The 19,263-nt window shown below is 39.6% G+C and overlaps 2 protein-coding genes and 2 non-coding genes across 10 annotated transcripts; all 4 read left to right on the top strand.

Annotated features, from left to right (window-relative positions):
• The first annotated feature begins 223 nt into the window (after positions 1 to 223).
• On the top strand, positions 224 to 9,654 carry naca (nascent polypeptide-associated complex alpha subunit). Of its 7 annotated transcripts, none has more exons than XM_020704346.2 (10): positions 317 to 422; positions 939 to 1,016; positions 4,083 to 5,272; positions 5,465 to 6,458; positions 8,249 to 8,334; positions 8,566 to 8,643; positions 8,728 to 8,874; positions 9,007 to 9,135; positions 9,221 to 9,343; positions 9,537 to 9,654. In XM_020704346.2, the coding sequence occupies exons 2-10, from the start codon at positions 947 to 949 to the stop codon at positions 9,549 to 9,551; spliced, it is 2,832 nt and encodes a 943-aa protein (XP_020560005.1). In that variant the 5' UTR covers positions 317 to 422; positions 939 to 946; the 3' UTR covers positions 9,552 to 9,654. The 7 variants fall into 7 exon arrangements, with proteins under 7 accessions (XP_023812904.1, XP_020560005.1, XP_023812902.1 ...); XM_023957134.1 differs by having other exon boundaries at positions 4,083 to 5,392; positions 5,534 to 6,458; XM_023957135.1 differs by having other exon boundaries at positions 318 to 422; positions 4,083 to 5,427; positions 5,818 to 6,458.
• LOC111947701 lies at positions 8,415 to 8,488 on the top strand. Its single transcript, XR_002873593.1, has one exon. It is a non-coding gene; the product is annotated as a small nucleolar RNA SNORD59 (small nucleolar RNA).
• On the top strand, positions 9,380 to 9,454 carry LOC111947700. The gene has a single exon (XR_002873592.1). It is a non-coding gene; the product is annotated as a small nucleolar RNA SNORD59 (small nucleolar RNA).
• A 4,103-nt stretch (positions 9,655 to 13,757) lies between the features above and the next one.
• ptges3 (prostaglandin E synthase 3) lies at positions 13,758 to 18,808 on the top strand. Its single transcript, XM_004070806.3, has 8 exons — positions 13,758 to 13,928; positions 15,740 to 15,853; positions 15,978 to 16,047; positions 16,152 to 16,250; positions 16,411 to 16,500; positions 17,600 to 17,656; positions 17,743 to 17,770; positions 17,845 to 18,808. Coding segments are annotated over exons 1-8 (480 nt in total). The 5' UTR covers positions 13,758 to 13,926; the 3' UTR covers positions 17,865 to 18,808.
• Positions 18,809 to 19,263: the final 455 nt, after the last annotated feature.

Genomic DNA, 19,263 nt, shown 5'->3' with positions numbered 1-19,263 from the left:
ATTTGCAAGCTTGCAGAGCCAAATTTTTAACAAAACATTTTTTAAAAGTTCTTACAAATACTTAATATTTAATTTCTATAGTGTAAATTTATTCCCAGCATGCCAAACCCATCTGACAGAAAATTTGATTCAAATGACAAAAAGAAGCCTCTTTAAAAGATTACAATAAACATTTACTATGACAAAATGTGTTCCCAAATTTTTTAACCTAGATATATTCAATGCTTTCTACGAAGAGAAGGCTGTTTTTAATGCATAAAAAGACTATAAGTTTGATTCAAAAATTGAAACGTTTTTACACAGCACACCAGACTTTACCTCTAATGATACCGGAAGTAGAAAGGTGCTCCACCGGATATTACGCAAAAACTGGGGTCAGGAGTTCTTTCTCACAGCCATCTTGGAATTAGCGTCCCGAGTTGGTGAGGATCTCCGCTTGAAATCCAATATCATCTGGCAGTTTTTCCTACATGTATGCCCTTGCTAAAGACCTGGCTGGTTTAATTGAGATGTGACCATCACGTTGGTTGAATTATTGTTCTTGTAATGCCTCTCTGTAGTGAAGAATGTGCTGCTGAAGCATTGACAAGCAGCTCAAAATGGGGGAGCACGATATGTAACTTTTTAGTAGCGAACTGAGTGACTTGGAGTGAGCGTTTTGATGCCAGATGTACGTCTATTAAAGTAATAGCCATCTGGTTACCGATGTAAGTGATGGCAATGGCAGGAAAAGGCGGTTAAAGGCGAATGAGCAGGCGCTCGGGCGGTCGCTGCTTAGCGGGAGCTAACCGTCGCTTAAGCATGGGTTCGTCACCTGTTCAACCGGCCATGATAACGATAAACGATTAGGTTCTGTGATGACCGAACAATAGTGTTGATTAAAGTGTGTCGACTGTTTGATTTGCCGGTAAAACACTACGTGTAATTATGTCTTCTAGCGACAACAATGCCTGGTGAAGCGACAGAAACTGTCCCGATCACCGAGCAGGAGATGCAGCAGCCTCAAGTGGAAACTGGTTCGTATCATTGACTTATTTCCATATGCTTGTTTGATGGAGTATGAATGAAGTGGGGGTCTTGGATTTCGAAAAAGACGTTAAGACGTCTACAATGAGTGCTTCTATATATTCTTAGTAAGAGGAATCGTCGTTTATTTGGCTGGTCATAAGGGGTTCACTCAGACACTGAGTTACAACTGCCTAGATAGTTTGACAGACACTGAACAGGTGGTCGCACGCGGGTGTTTTTACTTTTATTTCCCAAAGATCTTGAGTAATGTAAAATGAAAGAATTAATCCAGAACCCCTCTTTCATTGATGCAATGGGTTGTGATGGCATGTTCTGGCCTTGGGATTTGCCACAGACTGCATGCTGCCTCCGCTGAGTGCTTTTTTTGTGTGTGGTGTGTGTTTCAAATCAGTGCCGTTTATGAAAAACTACCAAACAAGTATTTATAAATTATAATGAAATTATTTAAACTATGCAAACATAAAAAAACTGACTTTGGAGTGGGGCATTTGTGCTGCTTAGTATACTTAAATATAAGGAGCACAATAGGTTTACAACATTAATTAAACTGTAACTTTTAGACAGAATTAAGAAAAATTTGCTTAAACAATGTATTATGAGTTGTAGACATAAATTAGAGAGTTTTGATTTACCTCGATTTCGAGTTTGAATTTGTGTTTTAAAGCTCTATTTTAGGGTGTATGTTATTAGTTTACTGAACAGCTATAACTGCTGGTGATTTAGGGAATGCAAACACTCATCCATTGGTCATCCAGTATAAACAAAGTTGAAACATTTTAAGTTGATGTTGCTTTTAAGCCCCTTGATTTAGCTGAAAGGAGAGGTTGAATAAGGAATTAAAGTGTTCTTTGTTCAGCAACAGCTCAGTTTGTTGCTATAAAACTTTGGTCAATGTGCCTCAGGTTTTTAGGAATTGGAATGAAAGAAATGGCTACTTGTTCATTGGATAAAGCATCATGTTCGAAGTTCCTGTGGCTTTGAGGAAGATGCACTGATTTGAAATTGAGAGCACTCCTTTAATAAAAACGTAAATTAAGCGTTGCAAAAAAATAATTTCCCTCTAGTAAAGTGTTGTTTACCAAACACTCCAAAGAAAATAGGTGTTAGTAACATGTTCTTACAGCATTTTTCTGATAGAGCACACCTAAAAAGAATTTAGGCTTAAAACTGCATTTGAGTATTTCTTTATATAAAAAGTGGTGAATCAGAATGAAAAATTGCAGTTCACAAAAGCTGTCAGTTGTGATGCAGCACCTTAAATAGATGGGCCAAAGCCTCTCTGCTCCGCTCCATTCTGATGCATGCACTTGCAGTCACATACGGTGGATACATGAATGCTTCGTTGTCCCCGTCTGAGCTGGCATCTGGTTCAAAATTCTACAGCTGGATAGCTCCAATATTGCTTATTAGTGGAGCCTTTTTGTTGCTCCACTAATGTCAGCTTGGGGTTATGAGAGGTCGTAAGCTAGCAGGACAGTGTAAACAAAGGGATAATGGGATATCTGTTGAGGCTTACTTGCGCGCCAAAGTCCCACACACAACTTGCAGACAGATTTTTATGGAACTATTGCTGTGCCTCACAGAGTCTGATCTAGAAAACGATACAGGTTTTTGGATTTTGCCTCAAAATGACAGTCATAATTAAAATACCATTGGGAATGCTTACACAATAGATCAACATATTATTGAAGCGGGACTTTTAAGTGCTTTACAGCTACGATTTAACTGGTACCCCCTACCACCCTAACTTTCCCCCCATGGTCTTTAGCTGCTGCTGTTTCAATTCAAACAGATTTTCTAGTGCATTGCTTCCCTAAATAAAAATTTAATTAAATTTATAATTTATACTTTATTTATCCCTCAATGGGGAAATTGTTCTCCGCACTTGACCCAACCCCTGGGGGAGCGGTGAGCTGCAGACTAGCCGCGCTCTGGGCCCTTGGTGTACACTGCCCTGAATGTTTTCAATCCTACCTAACGCAAATATACCTGGCTTTGTTGGCTGTCATTGTGAGGTCTCTGCAAAAGGTCTATGACCTGAATCAGAAATGTTTAAACAGTCGCATGGAAGACCCAGGGACAGGTTTGAAATGCTGTCTCAATGCGACTGACAGTTGACTCAGCAGAGACATTAGTTTGTCAAGTGCTGTCTGTTGAGGGTCATGTGGGTTTATCTGAGTTACCTGCTTGTGAAAAAGCAAATATATAGTACAAATTCAGTCATTAAATGCTGATGAGCAATCGACTATTGTGGGGTTCAGATATTTCCTTAATTCATTTTAAGGTTTCTATTATAAGGATTCATTCCAATATAGATGGATTTTGGGTTAGTGTTACCCTGGGTTGACACGGCATCCAGTCAGGTCAGGGGTGGTGGTGGGGGGGGTATTACTGTTCTTCTTCACTCTGTAACACCAAACATGAACGCGTATTGTTAGATTTCGATGAATATCACTACATGTTTTGTTTGGAAACTATTTTATGCAGCGCAACATTACGTGTCTGTATAAACAAAGGTGGAGCTTTCTGCCCCGCGTTCTTTATGGTTGTCAGGCTCATGGCTACCGCGACACCGCACCCCCTGCTGGTCCATCACCGCGCTGATCAGATGTCGCACACTGTCACAGCACTACACAACCGGGTCCAGCGTCTTGCCAAAATTTGAAGCCAACAACATTGATTCGGAGTGCTGTCGAGGTGGGACCCGGCTGGAGAATGTGTGAGCACAGGGTTAGAGTTGTTCTGTTTTACTTTTTTTGAAAGCATGAGGTGGTGTGCATTCCTGACCTAGCGTTTTCTTTGAGTTGATGTGATGCCAGATACAATTTGCATTCTAACGAAATATAGAATGAGTTTGTTTTGTTTAGATTTATCTCCATGTGATTGCATAATTGCGGCAAGTTGTATCAAACTAAAGTTTTGGAGATTTGTTGTTTTTTTTTTTTTTACCCTTAACATAAGCAACCAGTGCTTTTTGGTTTGGTCACATTTAACCTGCATGGTTAAGATTTCCAGAATTGGGTCACATCTTTTAAAAGTCTTTCTTTATTCAGCTGCCTCCCCTGCCCCAGTCTCTACCCAGAAACCTCAAGCAGCTTCAGGACCTGCTAAGCCCAAAGGCAAAGATGCTAAGAATGTGCAGGGTTCTTCTGCCCCTAAACCTGTCCCAGGCCGAAGAAAACGCTCCTCTATGTCTGCCTCTTCCTCATCTCCCACCTCACCAAAATCAGCTTCTTCTACCCCTCTATCACATGGGCAATCTCCCTTGGCCTCCCCAGCTAGCAACTCCCCTGCTAATCTAGGAAGCTCTCCTACACCAAAGGTTATCAAGGCTGGAAAGCAAGGAAAAGCTAAGAAGGGAGATGCATTTGTCCCCATGCAGGTTAACTACAATGTCAAAATGTCTGAAGACCCCAAACTAATGGCAACTGGTGAAGCTAAAACTACTCAGATTGAGGTTAAAGCTCAGTTACCTCCAGCTGCTTTTAAAGTTGCTTCAAAGCCAGCTGCAGCAGCCCCAATTTCATTTTCAGACACCATTCTCTCAAGTTCTCCAAAACCGGGTGAACTTAAAAAAGCACCACTGGCTGTTTTTGCAGACGATGAGCTTCCTCCACTGCTTCCACCAGAGAAACCAGTTAAAATAGTTGTGGCTGAAAAAATACCTCCAGCATCTGATCATGAGAAGACCTCAGCTGAGGCCCCTGCCTCCAAAACATCACCAAAAGGCAAGAAGGGTAATGAGCCCAAATCTGTACCGGCTGAAGCTTCTAGACCAGCTGGTAATGAAGCTCCTAAAAATATTTCCAATCCCAAGTCCACCCCTGTCACTGTTTCCCAGGACAAGCTAGCTGCTGTTGAAGCTGTTAAACCACCTGAAAAAGTCCCCAGCATGCGTTCGAAGCAAGGTGAGGAGGTTAAAGTGTCATCTTGTAAGGGGATGAAGCCAGATGAAAATGTGAAGGCAGCCTCCATTAAGACAGAGAAGGCGGTCCCCGTTAAAATTGAGAAAGCGGCCCCCACTAAGGCTAAGAAGGTGACCCCGGTTAAGAGTCAGGAGACAGCCCCCACTAAAGCTGAGAAGGTGACCCCGGTTAAGAGTCAGGAGACAGCCCCCACTAAGGCTGAAAAGGTGACCCTGGTTAAGAGTCCGGAGACAGCCCCCACTAAGGCTGAGAAAGCGGCCCCTGTTAAGGGTGAGGAGGCGACCCCCACTAAGGCTGAGAAGGTGGTCCCAGTTAAGAGTCCGGAGACAGCCCCCACTAAGGCTGAGAAGGTGGTCCCAGTTAAGAGTCCGGAGACAGCCCCCACTAAGGCTGAGAAACCGGCCCCTGTTAAGGGCGAGGAGGCGACTCCCACTAAGGCTGAGAAGGTGGTCCCAGTTAAGAGTCAGGAGGCGGCTCCCACTAAGGCTGAGAAGGTGGTCCCAGTTGATGGTGAGAAGGTCTCCACCAAGTCTGAGAAGGCAACCCCATTTAAGAGTCAGGAGGCGGCTCCCAATAAGGCTGAAAAGGTGGCCCCAGTTAAGGGTGAAAAGCCCCCCACTAAGTCTGAGGTGATTACGGTTAAGAGTCAGGAGGCGGCCCCCACTAAGGTTGAGAAGGTGGTCCCAGTTGATGGTGAGAAGGTCTCCACCAAGTCTGAGAAGGCAACCCCATTTAAGAGTCAGGAGGCGGCTCCCACTAAGGCTGAAAAGGTGGCCCCAGTTAAGGGTGAAAAGCCCCCCACTAAGTCTGAGGTAATTACGGTTAAGAGTCAGGAGGCGGCCCCCACTAAGGCTGAGAATGTGGCCCCAGTTAAGGATGAGAAGGTCCCTGCTAAGTCTAAGGCGACCCCTGCTAAGGCTGACAAGGCGACCCCTGTTAAGAGTCAGGGGAGAGCGTCCACTGTTAAGGCTCAGGAGGCGGCACCCACTAAGGCGGAAAAGGAAGCCCCTGCCAAGACTGAGAAGCCTACTCCCATTGAAACTGCAAAGCCAGCCCCCACAAAGACTGATAATGCAGCTCCCCCTAAGACTGAGAAAACAGCCCCTGCTAAGACTGAGAAGGCAGTTGAAGAAGCAAAAACTTCACCCCAAAAGCCAGGTGAAGACAGCAAACCAACTTCTGTTGAGGGTGATGAGCCAGGTGCAGCAAACAAAGCAGCTAAACTTACTGAGGCCAAGTTGATTGATGTAAAAGAGGCTCCAAAGGCTTCCAAGCCTGTTGAACCGTCATCAGTTTCAATAAAACCAGCTCCGATGGAGCCTGCTCTTTTAGCCCCAGCTCCTCGAAAACTCACTTTTGCAGAGGCGGTTGCTAAACCTGCACCTGTGAAAACCGAAGCTGTGGTAAATAACATCCACCCTGAACCACTTTCCCCTACCAAACCCATCCTTACACCAGCTAAAACTCCGGCCAACATGGAGCCTGTGATCAAGATCGACAATGGTACTAGCTGTTTGTCTTTTTTGTGCTTGTCCATCTGTTTGATCTGAGCTGAAGAGATATTTGTACTTTGCCCCTAAAAACTTGCATCAGACCTCATTTGGCCGTAAATATTTTTGAAGGATGGCATTTGATATGAAGCGGACCTGCTTAAAGAAGCCAGCGCATTGATATAGAACATTTAAGATATGTGACTGTAACTTCTTTTTTATGTGTGCATTATCACTTTTTAATCCACACCCAGCAGCTAATCAAAATAAGTTATTTTTTTGGTTAGTGAACGCCTGGGCACATTCCGAGGTCGCTTTATGCCAGTACAGTGACAGGCAAGTGGCAGGAAGGCAACAGCACAACAATTGACTGATGGGAGGGTCTCCGAAGTCCCCCAAATCCTCTGATCGGCGTAATTTAGACTGTGGCCCTCCATATGGTAACAGCACGGGCCCTCGACAAAGGCCCATGTTAACGGGGGCCCGACAATGACCAGAGGTCCACCTGGCAATCCCGGCTGCGGTGGTTTATTTGATATGGACTGTTGCCGTCCAGAGACATTTACATATTGTCCAATTAGAGCTGCCGCCGCCCGGCTGTCAGATTTTGTTATGGTGTTTGTGACTTGTCATAGAACCTACACTCATGTAACAAGAGTTGCCTAGATTATTAATATTTTTATTATTAAAGATAGGATGCATTCCCAGGCAGTACAAACATTTAACATATATTATCTGGGACCACTAAAGGAGCTGTTACCCAGCAAAAACTGACCGCCTCTGAATGAAGCAGTCGCCGCCTGTTTTTTGACAGAAGTTTCATTTGGCACCAAATTGGTCATGTTGATTATCTGTTCTTTTGGGGAATATCTTTTTCTCCGAAGTTCCTCCTCTACAGTCCTCATGCAAGCACATACGATACGCGGACATCCAAACATACGATGCACGGACGTCCACCGTGGTTATACTATTTATAAATTACTTTTATGCCATTTCATTTTCTTAAAAGATTTTGACGAAACTAATAAACTTATAACTGATAAAGGAGTTCCTTGGAAAAGGTTTTTTTCAGGAAACAAACAAAAAAGTTATTTGTATCTTGTGTTTTAAGTATTTTGTGATTTGCTCTCTGTTTGTTTTATATATTTCATAAACTAGAAACAACTGAGGTATTTCTGAGTAAGACGGTGTAATAATTTGGCCGGTAAAAATATGTTGGCTGCTGAGCAAGGAATAAAATTTTGGTCATTGTGCGCAGCCATTTTGGTGTACACTGAAAGGCCTTCTTAAGCGCATCTGTGAATAGCCAAGAAAACAGTTGATCAGTTAAAAAGCCAAGACACTTCAATTGTTGTTTTTTTCCCCAATTTGATGAGCACTCACAGGTTGGGGTAAACAGTTGTCAACAGAGATGGTGTAGATGTTTGGAACTAAACCCCCCTTCTCTGCTGCTTTCAAATCAGCTTTAATTATGCCCCAGATGCCTGGAAAATGCATATAAATGGTCTAAATTAAAAGAAAAAAAGAAAATCCTGGGGTGAACGCCCCAGAGAGGACTGATAGCCTCCCATCTTCTCCTCATTGGCTTCCTACTCTTAAAAATTTAAAGGGCCCTGATTATGGGTAAACCATTGAAGAAGACATGATTGATGTCTTTTAATTTTATAACTTGTTTTTTGTGGTTCATTCATTCATCCTTTCATCCATTGAATGAATGAATTTTTTTGTCGTGTTTATTCATTTTTTAAATAGCTTTTGGTAGGGGAAAAAATATATTAAATATATCTGCTTGATCTTTCTTAGGATCCGGCACTGAGTCGGACAGCGATGATTCTGTCCCAGAGCTGGAAGAACAAGACTCAGCCCAGACACAAACGCAACAAGCCCAGGTACAATTCCCTTTCACTTTTGAAAACTTAGCACTCAAGTTTGTGTTGCCCAATTGATTAACTGAGGGTTTTAGATTGACTCTTCGGGGATGATTTACACAGTGACTTTCGTTCTTCTGAGTCTACTGAAGCCAGCCTTTCTGTTCTGAGAAGAGATTTTCATTTCATCCAGACTTTATTTACTCCAAGTCAGTTCTCAAACATTTAAAACATGACTTTTCCTCCCTAAAGCTTGCAGCAGCAGCTGAAATTGACGAGGAACCAGTCAGCAAAGCCAAACAAAGCCGCAGTGAAAAGAAAGCACGAAAGGTAATCATGACTCCAGCTGTGTCAACTGAAGGCGGCTATCGTTATTTGTTATTTACAATGTCTAATTTGTGTGTTCTCTCATAGGCAATGTCAAAGCTTGGTCTTAGGCAAGTAACGGGGGTCACCAGGGTCACTATTCGCAAGTCCAAAAACATCCTGTTTGTCATCACCAAACCAGACGTCTACAAGAGCCCAGCATCAGACACATACATCGTCTTTGGAGAAGCTAAGGTAATGAGACTTTGCTGTTTGTGTTCGCTTAGAACTTTCAAAACTGATCGACGGGTTTAGGAACTTTTGGAAACGAAGGTGTTTTTTTTCCAACTAACAAACCATCTACTGTTCTTTGTTTTTGGGTTGCAGATAGAAGACCTTTCTCAGCAAGCCCAGCTGGCTGCCGCAGAGAAATTCAAAGTTCAGGGAGAGGCTGTTTCAAACATCCAGGAAAACACACAGACCCCTACAGTACAGGAGGAGAGCGAAGAAGAAGAGGTACTTGTCGGAAAATCAATTTAGGGTGGACATTAAAATTTGAATAGTACATTGAAACTTTTTTGAAATAATTATTTTGTTACAGGTTGACGAGGCTGGCGTTGAAGTGAAGGACATTGAACTCGTTATGTCGCAAGCCAACGTGTCGCGGGCAAAGGCTGTACGCGCCCTGAAAAATAACAACAATGACATCGTCAATGCTATCATGGTGAGATTTTTTACTTAACCTCGGATTTCAAGTAACTCTTCAGTGATGATTTAATACAGTGACTTTCGTTCTTCTGAGATTACTGAAGCCAACATTTCTGTCCTGAGAAGAGGAAAACCTTTAAAACTGTAGCAAATGCATTGTTAAAATTTGGACCTATTTTTAATTTCTTTCTTTTTTTCTTTTTTTGCAGGAGTTGACAATGTAAGGGGACCCTGTCAACGAAGAGTGGAAGAGTGTTGCTGATTTAATCTCATTTATACAGTTTATATCCAAGATGGAAATAAAGTTGTGGCTTGGTGAAACTAAAACTAAGTTGTTGCTTCTTATTTTGGGAGATAGATATCTTGAGACGGTTTTTGTTTGTTCAATAAATGCCAGAACCAGAGAATTAGTTCAGAGGTTGATTATTTTTCAAAGAAAGGCCTGTTCTAGACCAAAACATTTTTTCTTTATCTGGAAATATGTTACAATAACAAACTTGGTTTTGTTACATCCAACATGCTTTTCCTGTGTCATGCCTTGTGAAAACAGAGTTTCGGGTTAAAGTCAGGGTAGTTTAAACATGCTTCCTGGAATACCCCCCTGGAGTGGCCTTTAAAGTCTGTTTCCCAGCAAAAAAAAACCATCACAGCTATTGAGAAGATCTGCATGGAAAAATTGACCAAAATAGCAGCTACAGTGTGTAAAAACTTGCAGGAAAGTTTGACCTTAGTGATGGTTAACCTGGATTACAATTCCATAATGAAAAAATAGTGATAATTATCATAAAGCATAAAAACCCGACAGTAGGTGATGGTCTATCACAAATTAAAAACAAAACAGAATGGTTCAGTAGTAACACTTAAAGCACAAAGCAGTTAGCCCGTGTTTAATATGAGCCTTGATTTCAACACACTGCAGCATAAAAAAGGCAAACCATAAAGATTATGAGGTGTGCTACAATTTTACAATAATTTTATTTTAATAAGCTCTGTTTACATACTGGTAGTTTCAGTATACTTTCATCCCAAGACATACACTGGTATTTCCTCACCAATCCAAATTATCAAAATCAGGTGTCCTAATCACTTGGTTTGGCCGCAAGTGTATAAAATCAAGCACTTAGACAAGCAGACTGTTTTTAATAAATTCATGTGAAAGAATGGGCCGCTCTCAGGAGCTCAGTGAATTCCAGCATGGAACTGTCAAAGTACGGAGCCCGTGTCCTGACATGGAAAAAATAAAATATATCTCGTTTCCACAAATTAATATCTTGTTCCCACAAATTAATAATCCATTTCCACTAAATACTATTTCGTTCCCTCAAAATAATTAATTCGTTCGTACGCAATAATTATTCAAGTCATAAGTCATTCATAAACACGAATATGCTCTCTGTCCTACCGCAAAAGCCGCTTTCAGCGGTAACTTCAGTGTCTGTGACCCACATTCGTTCAAGAAAGGAAAAAGAAAAACAAGAATGATCAATTTATCATTGTCTCAATGAATATAAGAAAAACATAAGATTTAGGATGCTCAAGCTTTGTGCTTCGCCATACTGCAGCGATCAATGAGTTATATCACTAGAGGAGACATCACGTGATTCCTCATGGGAGGAGAGCACCGCCATGTTGGTGAGGTCAAGTTCCTGCTGCAGTGCATGCATGGGAACTCATTTTTTGCAAAATGCCAGTTCATTGTGCAATTTTCAACTGCCAAAATCAGAGTCCACAAAGGAGGAAGGCAGAACATTTCACAGGTAAGAACTATAATTTTTTCTTTTACTGCTGGAGGGGCTTTATTAATAGAACACATGTTGACATGCATGATGCGGCAGGGCTATTATCAACATGCTGCATGATGTACGTATAATTTGCTGTCGACATATATGTAAACTTTATTTAGTTAAACCTTTAAACAGCATACTAGGACTAGGCTAATATAGTTATATAGATTTATACATTTCTGACTCAGTGGCTGAACTTTTCTTGCAGGTTTCCAATGGATTCAGACTTAAGGAAAAAGTGGGCCTTAGCAATAAAAAGAGCTAACCCAGATAGATCACTGTGGTTACCAACTGGCAATACAGTCTGGCTATGTTCAAAAGATTTTGAGGAAACAGATTTTGATAAGACAGGCCAAACTGTCACTTGAAAACCGACACCATAGCATCTATGTTACACAAACTGATCACTCACATGAATCAGTGGGGTAAATCAATTGTTTTTCTTTTATTTTTTGTTTCTTTTTAAAGGGGAAAATCTGTTTTGACTTTTGGAATTATTGTTGATTTATAATTATCATTTATCATTATTGACCTATCATTGATTTATTGTTATCATTTAATATTATTATTAACTTACTATTGATTTATCATTATTATTGATTCATAATTATTATTATTATTGACTTATTTATATATTGTTATTTATTATTATTATTGACTTATTGTTGATTTATTGTTATCATTTAATACTATTATTGACTTACTATTGATTTATTATTATTATTGATTCATCATTTAATATTATTTTTGACTTATTATTTATATATTGTTATTATTTATTATTATTATTGACGTATTGTTGGGCTTTTCTAAATCATTTAAATTACATGTCAAAGAGGTCTAAAACTTTTAAATGCTTAACAATTATTTTCAAAAATTATTTGTAATTTTTATTTATTTATAAGAAGTCCTGCAACAATGCATTTTTCATTAAAGTTTGAGCTTATAAGGCTGACTGTCTTATTTAACAGCAACAAATGATGTATATATATATATATAAAAAAATTATATACATATATTATATAATTATTTATATGTATAAGTATATAGAAATATGAATATATATAAATTATATAAAAGCTACTTAGATGCTCTGCAGCTGAGATTTGTTTCCCCCGTGCTCCTCAGTGTGTCTTACACAGAGAGCGCAAAATAAGATAGTCGGGTCGCTCCTGCGCAGCACAAGGATGAAAGAGCCGGACGCAGGTTATAGTGGGGATAGAGCGGGTTAAGCAAATGAATGAAAGAAGGTGGCCCGCTGAAGAAATATTCAATATTTTACACGTTTTATTATTGGTCAGAACTCTCTTTTATTTAGAAAAATCTTTTATTTTATCAGTCCAGTACGACAAAAAACATCAACAAAAGCTGTGTTGGGCGGTTTTTGGCTGGGTCTGGCGGTTTTCAGATGACTTTTCGGCTGGAAAACTGTGACTCTATCTGGCAACGCTGGCGCGAACTCTCAGTCTGTCATCAGCGAGTTGGTCTCTGCTCCGCAGCACGTCAAGTTCCCGGCAGAAGATCGGAGTGTTTATTGAAGCCGCCCCGCGTGTCTCCTCCTGCTATCAGCTCTGCAGGTCTCGCCCGAGAAATACAGGCTCATTACGAAGCTGTTTTTTACGTGGCACGCGCTTCATGCTGAGCCAGCAGAGCCTTTGAAATGCCATGAAAAATGAACAAACTAAAATAAAATTTAATTATTATAAAATACTCATTATTTTCCAAGTCACAGGGAGCCACAAGAGATGGATGAAAGAGCCACATGTGGCTCTGGAGCCATGGGTTGCCGACCCCTGGAACACGTGAACTGACAGACAGGTCTACCAGGGGCGTAATTAGTAAAGTAAAAAAAGAATTAAACTAACTTAAACTTTATTCAACTCAAATAGTCTCAAAGAGTTTGACAGATTTTTGTACCACAGAAAATCAACTGGACGTCAGAACCAGAATTAAGATGCACCAGATTATAAAACAGTTTTTTTTTAAACAAATTCAAGGGTTTTAAGTATGCCTTGTGGTTAAAAGATACAGTAGGGATCAATTAACTTGCTCAGATTTAATTTTAGGTAGTTAGATTTACACATTTCTGGCTGGGATGCACCACAAACAATAACATAAACTTTTTTGTATATATCTTTTTAAATCACTGCTGACACTAAACTACCTACTTCTATCTCTGCTGCATTTAGATCATCCTATAAGACACATGGTGTCTTTTAATTTGAAAGGACGTCATGTAAACCTGTTAAAAGTTGTTAACTATTAAATGGGATTTTATGTATTTTAGTTATGCCAAAAACAACAACAGGTCATTTATATTTATCATAATAGCTTTTAAGATCTGACGGTTGAAGACCCCTGATAAAGATGGATGGAGGCGTAACTTTGGCTATGGCGACCCCTAACGGAAGCAGCTGAAAAACAAAGAAGCTCCGCTGTTTAGATTTGTTTGCATGTTTATTGTAAATATTAGGAGCGCTTCCTAGTACTTTGTGTAATTTAATGAAATTACGTGATCAAGATATTATATAAAAGAGCATCCGAAGACGGAGGACAACCGCGTTAAATCAGCTGGACTCAGGCAGGTCCCTCGAAGCTCAGTGAAAGCTCTAGAAGCATCTAGTGCAGCCCGACTGCGTCAGTGCTGCTATTCTCGTTCCCGGGTACGCAAAAACTTCCGGGGTTTCAGAGTGGACTACAACGTAGTTGAAGCGTTTGCCTTGGTTGTGAGTGTGCAAGCGTTCACTCCTTTACAACACTATCCCTTTTTACTCCTCACTTTTTCATTGTGTGATTCAGAGGCTCACATCACAAAATGTAAGTAACGAGTGCGTTACTAATACAAAGTGCTGTATTGTAGTGTGTGTCGCGTGCTTTTTAGCTGACTGCCGTTATCCCCGTAACAACATGCTTTTTTTTTCTTAAAAGGCGGGAATTGAAAGTAAGCTTGTGCTAACTCTTTGCACGTGGATCGGATGGCACATTACAGGGTACCAATACAATTGGTCGTAAATGTGTTAGAATGAGCATAAACGGAGCTTCTTTTATGTTGTTGCGTGGCTCCCTCCCTGGCACCGCATGGCTTGACTAGCATGGTGGCAGCGGTGTTAGCCGGGCTAGCAGAGCGTACATTGGTATATCACCAGATTAGCTTGGTTATTACAAATTCTTGCCACAAAACAATAAATTGCAGTGATGTTAGCAACCAAACCAACACTTTTAAACGTTGGCACTGGCGTACATCGGCAAGAGGAGTACATTGACAGCTTAAAACTAGATTTTAAATCCACCACAGACGATTTGTGAAGATTTTTCAGCTAACAGTCCGAGCATTAATGCTGTGGAGGAATTGTGGACAGTTTGTTTGCTAACATTAGCGCGTATCTATCTGCACCGGAACCACCTACAAATTCACGAAGCGTAATTAGACGTGATGTCAGATAGTCTGGACGATTTGTTACTTAAATACATCGGAATTGTTGCCGTTTTATTTATTTTTTCATTGACGTTTGGTCAAATAAAGCAACTAGTAGCTTAATGTTTACTGTTCTGAATAAATGAGTAAGGATGGCCCAGTACTACTACACGTGCTTTGTGTGCAACTTGTGTAATAAACCTGATGCGGAGGTATGGAGACCATCTGTTGAACTGCTGAACGCAGACCTGCTGCTGATCCGCAGCACCTGTAGAATGCAGTATGAGGCTCATGAGCCCCATGTGTCCTGACCGTAAATATGAACCATGATTTCGATGCATTCATCGCATTTTTATCCTAAGTTTGATACGTCTTTGTATGAATGTATAACTGCTGATTGTGTTGTTTTGCACATTATTCTTGCTTTGATTGCTTGAAATAAGCCATTTAAATATTATTATTTTTAGAATTTGTTAATACATTGTCTGCTGCAATTATGTTGTAGACGTTCATTGTTTTTTTGTTTTTGCTTCAGTGATTTAGAACTAGTCTTAATGGCTCACACGCAGAGACCATAAAGGCTATTTTTAGCCAATCACAAAAAATCTGTTTTCTAGCAAATTGTTTCTGCAGAACAGCAGTAGAGTAGTTCATCAGAAATTCATCTCTGAGTTGTGGGTGGGACTGTTTCCCATCATCCCTTTGTTTACACGCTCTCCTGCTAGCTTTTACAGCACCTCACAACCCCAACATAACTTTTACCAGTGCAACAAAAATGGTGAGCAATATTGGAGCCATCCAGCAGTACTGGTTTCAGTCAGGTGCCAGCTCAGGCGAGGATAATGCAGACGTACATGGATTTACAAGTGGACGGAGCAGAATGCTTGTGTATATTTTTATATTTATATGTCACACAAGCTGTGTCCAACAGCATTTTTTCCGCCTGTGTCTGATTCACAACAATTTTAGCGAAGAAATACCCAGAAAGGCAATTTTTGGTTAATTTTCTTGTTGTACGTCCAAAATGCCACAAGGACAAGTTTAAAAAAAACAAACGATTTTCATCAGATTGGGTTTTTAAATAATTGCTGTTGAAAGCATCACAGTGCGTGCTGAAGCCTTTTCAGTGACCGTTTGAAGTGTCAGATCACAAGGGTCTAGCATGAATACCCACAGGACTGACAAACTTTTGTGTTTCTGTTTTATTTTTCAGGCATCCAGCAACTGCAAAATGGTACGACAAGAGAGACTCTGTTATTATAGAGTTCTGTATAGCTGACAGCAAAGACGTCAAAGTGAACTTTGATAAAACCAAGTTTGCTTTTAGGTATGCTGCACTTTCGTTGGATCTTGGTGCAAAGTGTCATTTGTGAAAATTATAAATGTGTTTGATACATATGACAATTTTTGTAAGCTAATTGTCCTCTGTGTGTGTGTATCTGATTTCATAGCTGTCTTGGAGGAGCTGACAATGAAAAACACGAGAATGAAGTAGAACTTTTTGAAGCTATTGATGAGAATGTAAGTTATCATTTCATCAGTGGTTAATATATGCATGAATCTGGCAAGGTTTGGACTGTATGGAATCAGTACTAACCGTGTGCTGCGTTTCTATTTCAATGCAGGAATCCAAACACAAACGCACAGATCGCTCAGTGTTGTGTTATCTACGAAAAGCACAGCCGGGGAAAGCATGGCCAAGGCTAACTAAAGACAAAACTAAGGTGGGTCTCACTCACAATTGGGGTGAAAGGGTGATCCCTCTCTGTCCTTAATTTGAAGTAAAACAGCATATGTTCAAGATATGGATTGAATATGTTCAAAAGAAAATAATTAATTCTCTTAAGTTTGGTAATTCTCTAACATACTTGTCTTGTTTTTCAGCTGAGCTGGCTTAGTGTCGATTTCAACAACTGGAAAGACTGGGAGGACGACTCAGAGGAAGAGATGGGCAACTTTGATCAGTTTTCAGACGTAAGAATTTTGAGTAGTGACAGTCAAATAGGTGGTTCTTTTTTTTTAGGAAATAAAAAACCTAAGCAGTCAGAATCTCTCTTTCCTATAGATGCTATGTTTTGGAGAGCTATAAATGACAGTGTAATAAATAGAAAAATCAGGAGAGATGCTAAAAAGGCAAGACTTCAACTTGTTTCTGCTCTATTAAAGTTACACTGGTTTTGTAGAATACTCCTGCCATCAGTTGCTGGACAGCAGCTCCACTTAACTGTTGGTTTCTCTGACCTCAACATCCCATCTGGAACGCCGTCAGAACTCAGTTTGCATAACTTTTCCATAATAAAAGCACCACTGTGTGGAAGTAAACATCCTAGAAACATCAGGAAAGTCTGGATTTTGAGTACAGAATGATTCCAAGAAGGAAAAGTGGCTTTGTTAGATTAGATTAAACCCTTTAGTCTGTGTCCTCGTGGGCTTGTGTAAGAGCGACATTAATGCAGTATTTTTAAATAAAATCAACCAGATGAGTTTGAATAAATTGCCTGCATTGCTTATCATTTTCTCTGAACAGAATAACTTCTCCTTGACTGGGTGGGCACAAGCAAAGTTGGTTTAGATATTAAGAATTTGTTTTTTGTTGTGGAAAGTATAGAAATTATTATGTCTAATATCCATTTAATTAATTAAACTAATACGTCAAAGTTGCATCATCAATCTTGCAATCACTAAAAGGTGCTAGAAAGAATGTAAAATACTGCTTACTGTAAATTTAAAGATCCTGTTTGGAAAGATTAATGCAAACACCGAAATTTAGAAAAAAAATTCTTTTTAATTGAGCATCAGTACAAAGACGCTTATTTACAGCCATAATCTGAGATGAATGCTGTCGGTATTTTTCTGTTAAGTAAAAGATTCAATTCTATCAGCTAAAATTGGGTTTACTGTTACACAAAAATAGATCCATCTGCAATAGAATCTTTGAAGCTGATTAAAAGAGAATGAATCTGACTTTTTAAAGTTTTTGTAAATGAATGCAGTATTTGCACTGCTTAGACTTTGTCAGTTATTTTCTTTCCAAATAGCAAACAAATACATAAAATAAAGTCATGCTTTTCAGATGATGAACAACATGGGCGGTGAGGAGGACCTTCCTGATCTAGATGGTGCAGATGATGTAAGAATCTCTGGTCGTCTGTCAAATTCCACTAGAAAGCAGATTGAAATTGCAAACCTGACTTTTCTCTTTTATTCTCCTTTTAGGATGACTCTGCAGATAGCGATGATGAGAGTAAGTCAATCCAGTATCTGGCAGCTGAGCTTTGTGGCCAATAATCTAACGTTTTCCTTTCCCTTTGGTTTCAGAAATGCCCGACTTGGAGTAGAAGACTTAGAGACTGTCAGGATGGAAAACAGAAGGACGGTGGACGAGAGGAATCTTGACAAATGTGTATCTTTAAACTAATGGCCGTTATAAACAACTGTACATACGAGTCAGTAGCCATATTTAAACCACAGCTTCAGCTCCAAACTGTTTGACCCGTCCAACACTTTACAGTTGATTTGCATGGTAATGTACAGAGCAGCTATCTCCACTTCCATTTGCTACAATGCACTATTTGGGTATCTTGGTTTGACGTAAATCATTAGCAGTAAGCACATCTTAATTTAGCAAGATCCTGTATTTTTTTCCTCAATTGAGCTAAATTTAAGATATTTAGTAGTTTTCAGTTAAATTGGGCCAATTTATTAAAAAAAAAAAGTTTTACTTTGTTTTTGTTTTTTAAAGATAATAGTCAACACAGCTTATATCATGATTTAAATTTGATCTGAATGAACCGGTTGGCCTTGTTTGCTTTTAGATTCGGACCAGTCTTGACATTAGCAGTTTGAACCTTCCAATTTAAGTGTTTCCCTTTTACTTGTTTATTGTTCGTAAAGTTGGAATAATCCAAACATGTTGCAGAGGTATTTGCATCTTCCAGGTGGTTCTATACTGTAACAGGTGAACATATTTAATATTTTGACATCTATCGCTCATATCCACCTAACATGTTAAATAGAAAAGGCAAGTTTAAATGTTTTGCAGCTGACAGGCTTATGGCTTAGTTTGTTATTGGCATTGTGTGGTTTGTTGTTCTCCTCTGGATTCCCTCTGTTCGCTCATCTGTCCTCCCTCCTGGGGTGAGAATATGATAAAATGAAACATGTAATGACCAAATCATATTTGCACTGTCAATAAAATGTAAGGGGGAAAACAATTTTCAATTACAGTGAAATTTCTTTTTTTTATTGTCTACATCTTTCTAATAAACTGTTGAAGATTTGTTTTCTTTGTTCAACTGAGTTTTGATTGTGCTCAAGATACATGGCTGTACATTGAAATTAGGAACAAAACACATTTAGGATCAAAACAAATGTAAGCATAAATACTTGATTTGAGTATTTATGACTGCATGACCTATCAGGAGGATGTTAAGCATGCACCTTTGCAGTGAACCACTAACTTTTAAAGGCAGTAATTAATAACGGCATTAATAATTAATCTGAATGCAAATGAATGACCAAGCTATGACCACGTCACATTTAAAAACATTCGTTTACCACTAGAGGGCGACATGTAACATTAGCTGACAACCACATGGAAATCAATATTGAAGCTACATCACTGGACCACACCAATTAACGTTCTTTCACTAAGTACTATTTTGTGTATTGCACATTTTTAGCACAGTGACTGGGCAATTTTTAAATAAAAAACATATATTTCGTCTTTAAGACCCA

This window comes from Oryzias latipes, chromosome 7 (assembly GCF_002234675.1).
Source record: "Oryzias latipes chromosome 7, ASM223467v1".
NCBI lineage: Eukaryota > Metazoa > Chordata > Actinopteri > Beloniformes > Adrianichthyidae > Oryzias > Oryzias latipes.
Note: the sequence above shows the minus strand (reverse complement) of the source record. Positions and strands in the feature narration are given on the sequence as shown.

Coding starts and splice junctions, on each gene's coding strand:
- naca (XM_023957132.1), top strand. CDS start 947: ATGCCTGGTGAAGCGACAGAAACTGTCCCGATCACCGAGCAGGAGATG. Junction 1,017..4,082: donor GCAGCCTCAAGTGGAAACTG/GTTCGTATCATT, acceptor TTCTTTATTCAG/CTGCCTCCCCTGCCCCAGTC. Junction 9,136..9,220: donor AGGAGAGCGAAGAAGAAGAG/GTACTTGTCGGA, acceptor ATTTTGTTACAG/GTTGACGAGGCTGGCGTTGA.
- ptges3 (XM_004070806.3), top strand. Junction 15,854..15,977: donor AAAACCAAGTTTGCTTTTAG/GTATGCTGCACT, acceptor CTGATTTCATAG/CTGTCTTGGAGGAGCTGACA. Junction 17,771..17,844: donor TGCAGATAGCGATGATGAGA/GTAAGTCAATCC, acceptor CTTTGGTTTCAG/AAATGCCCGACTTGGAGTAG.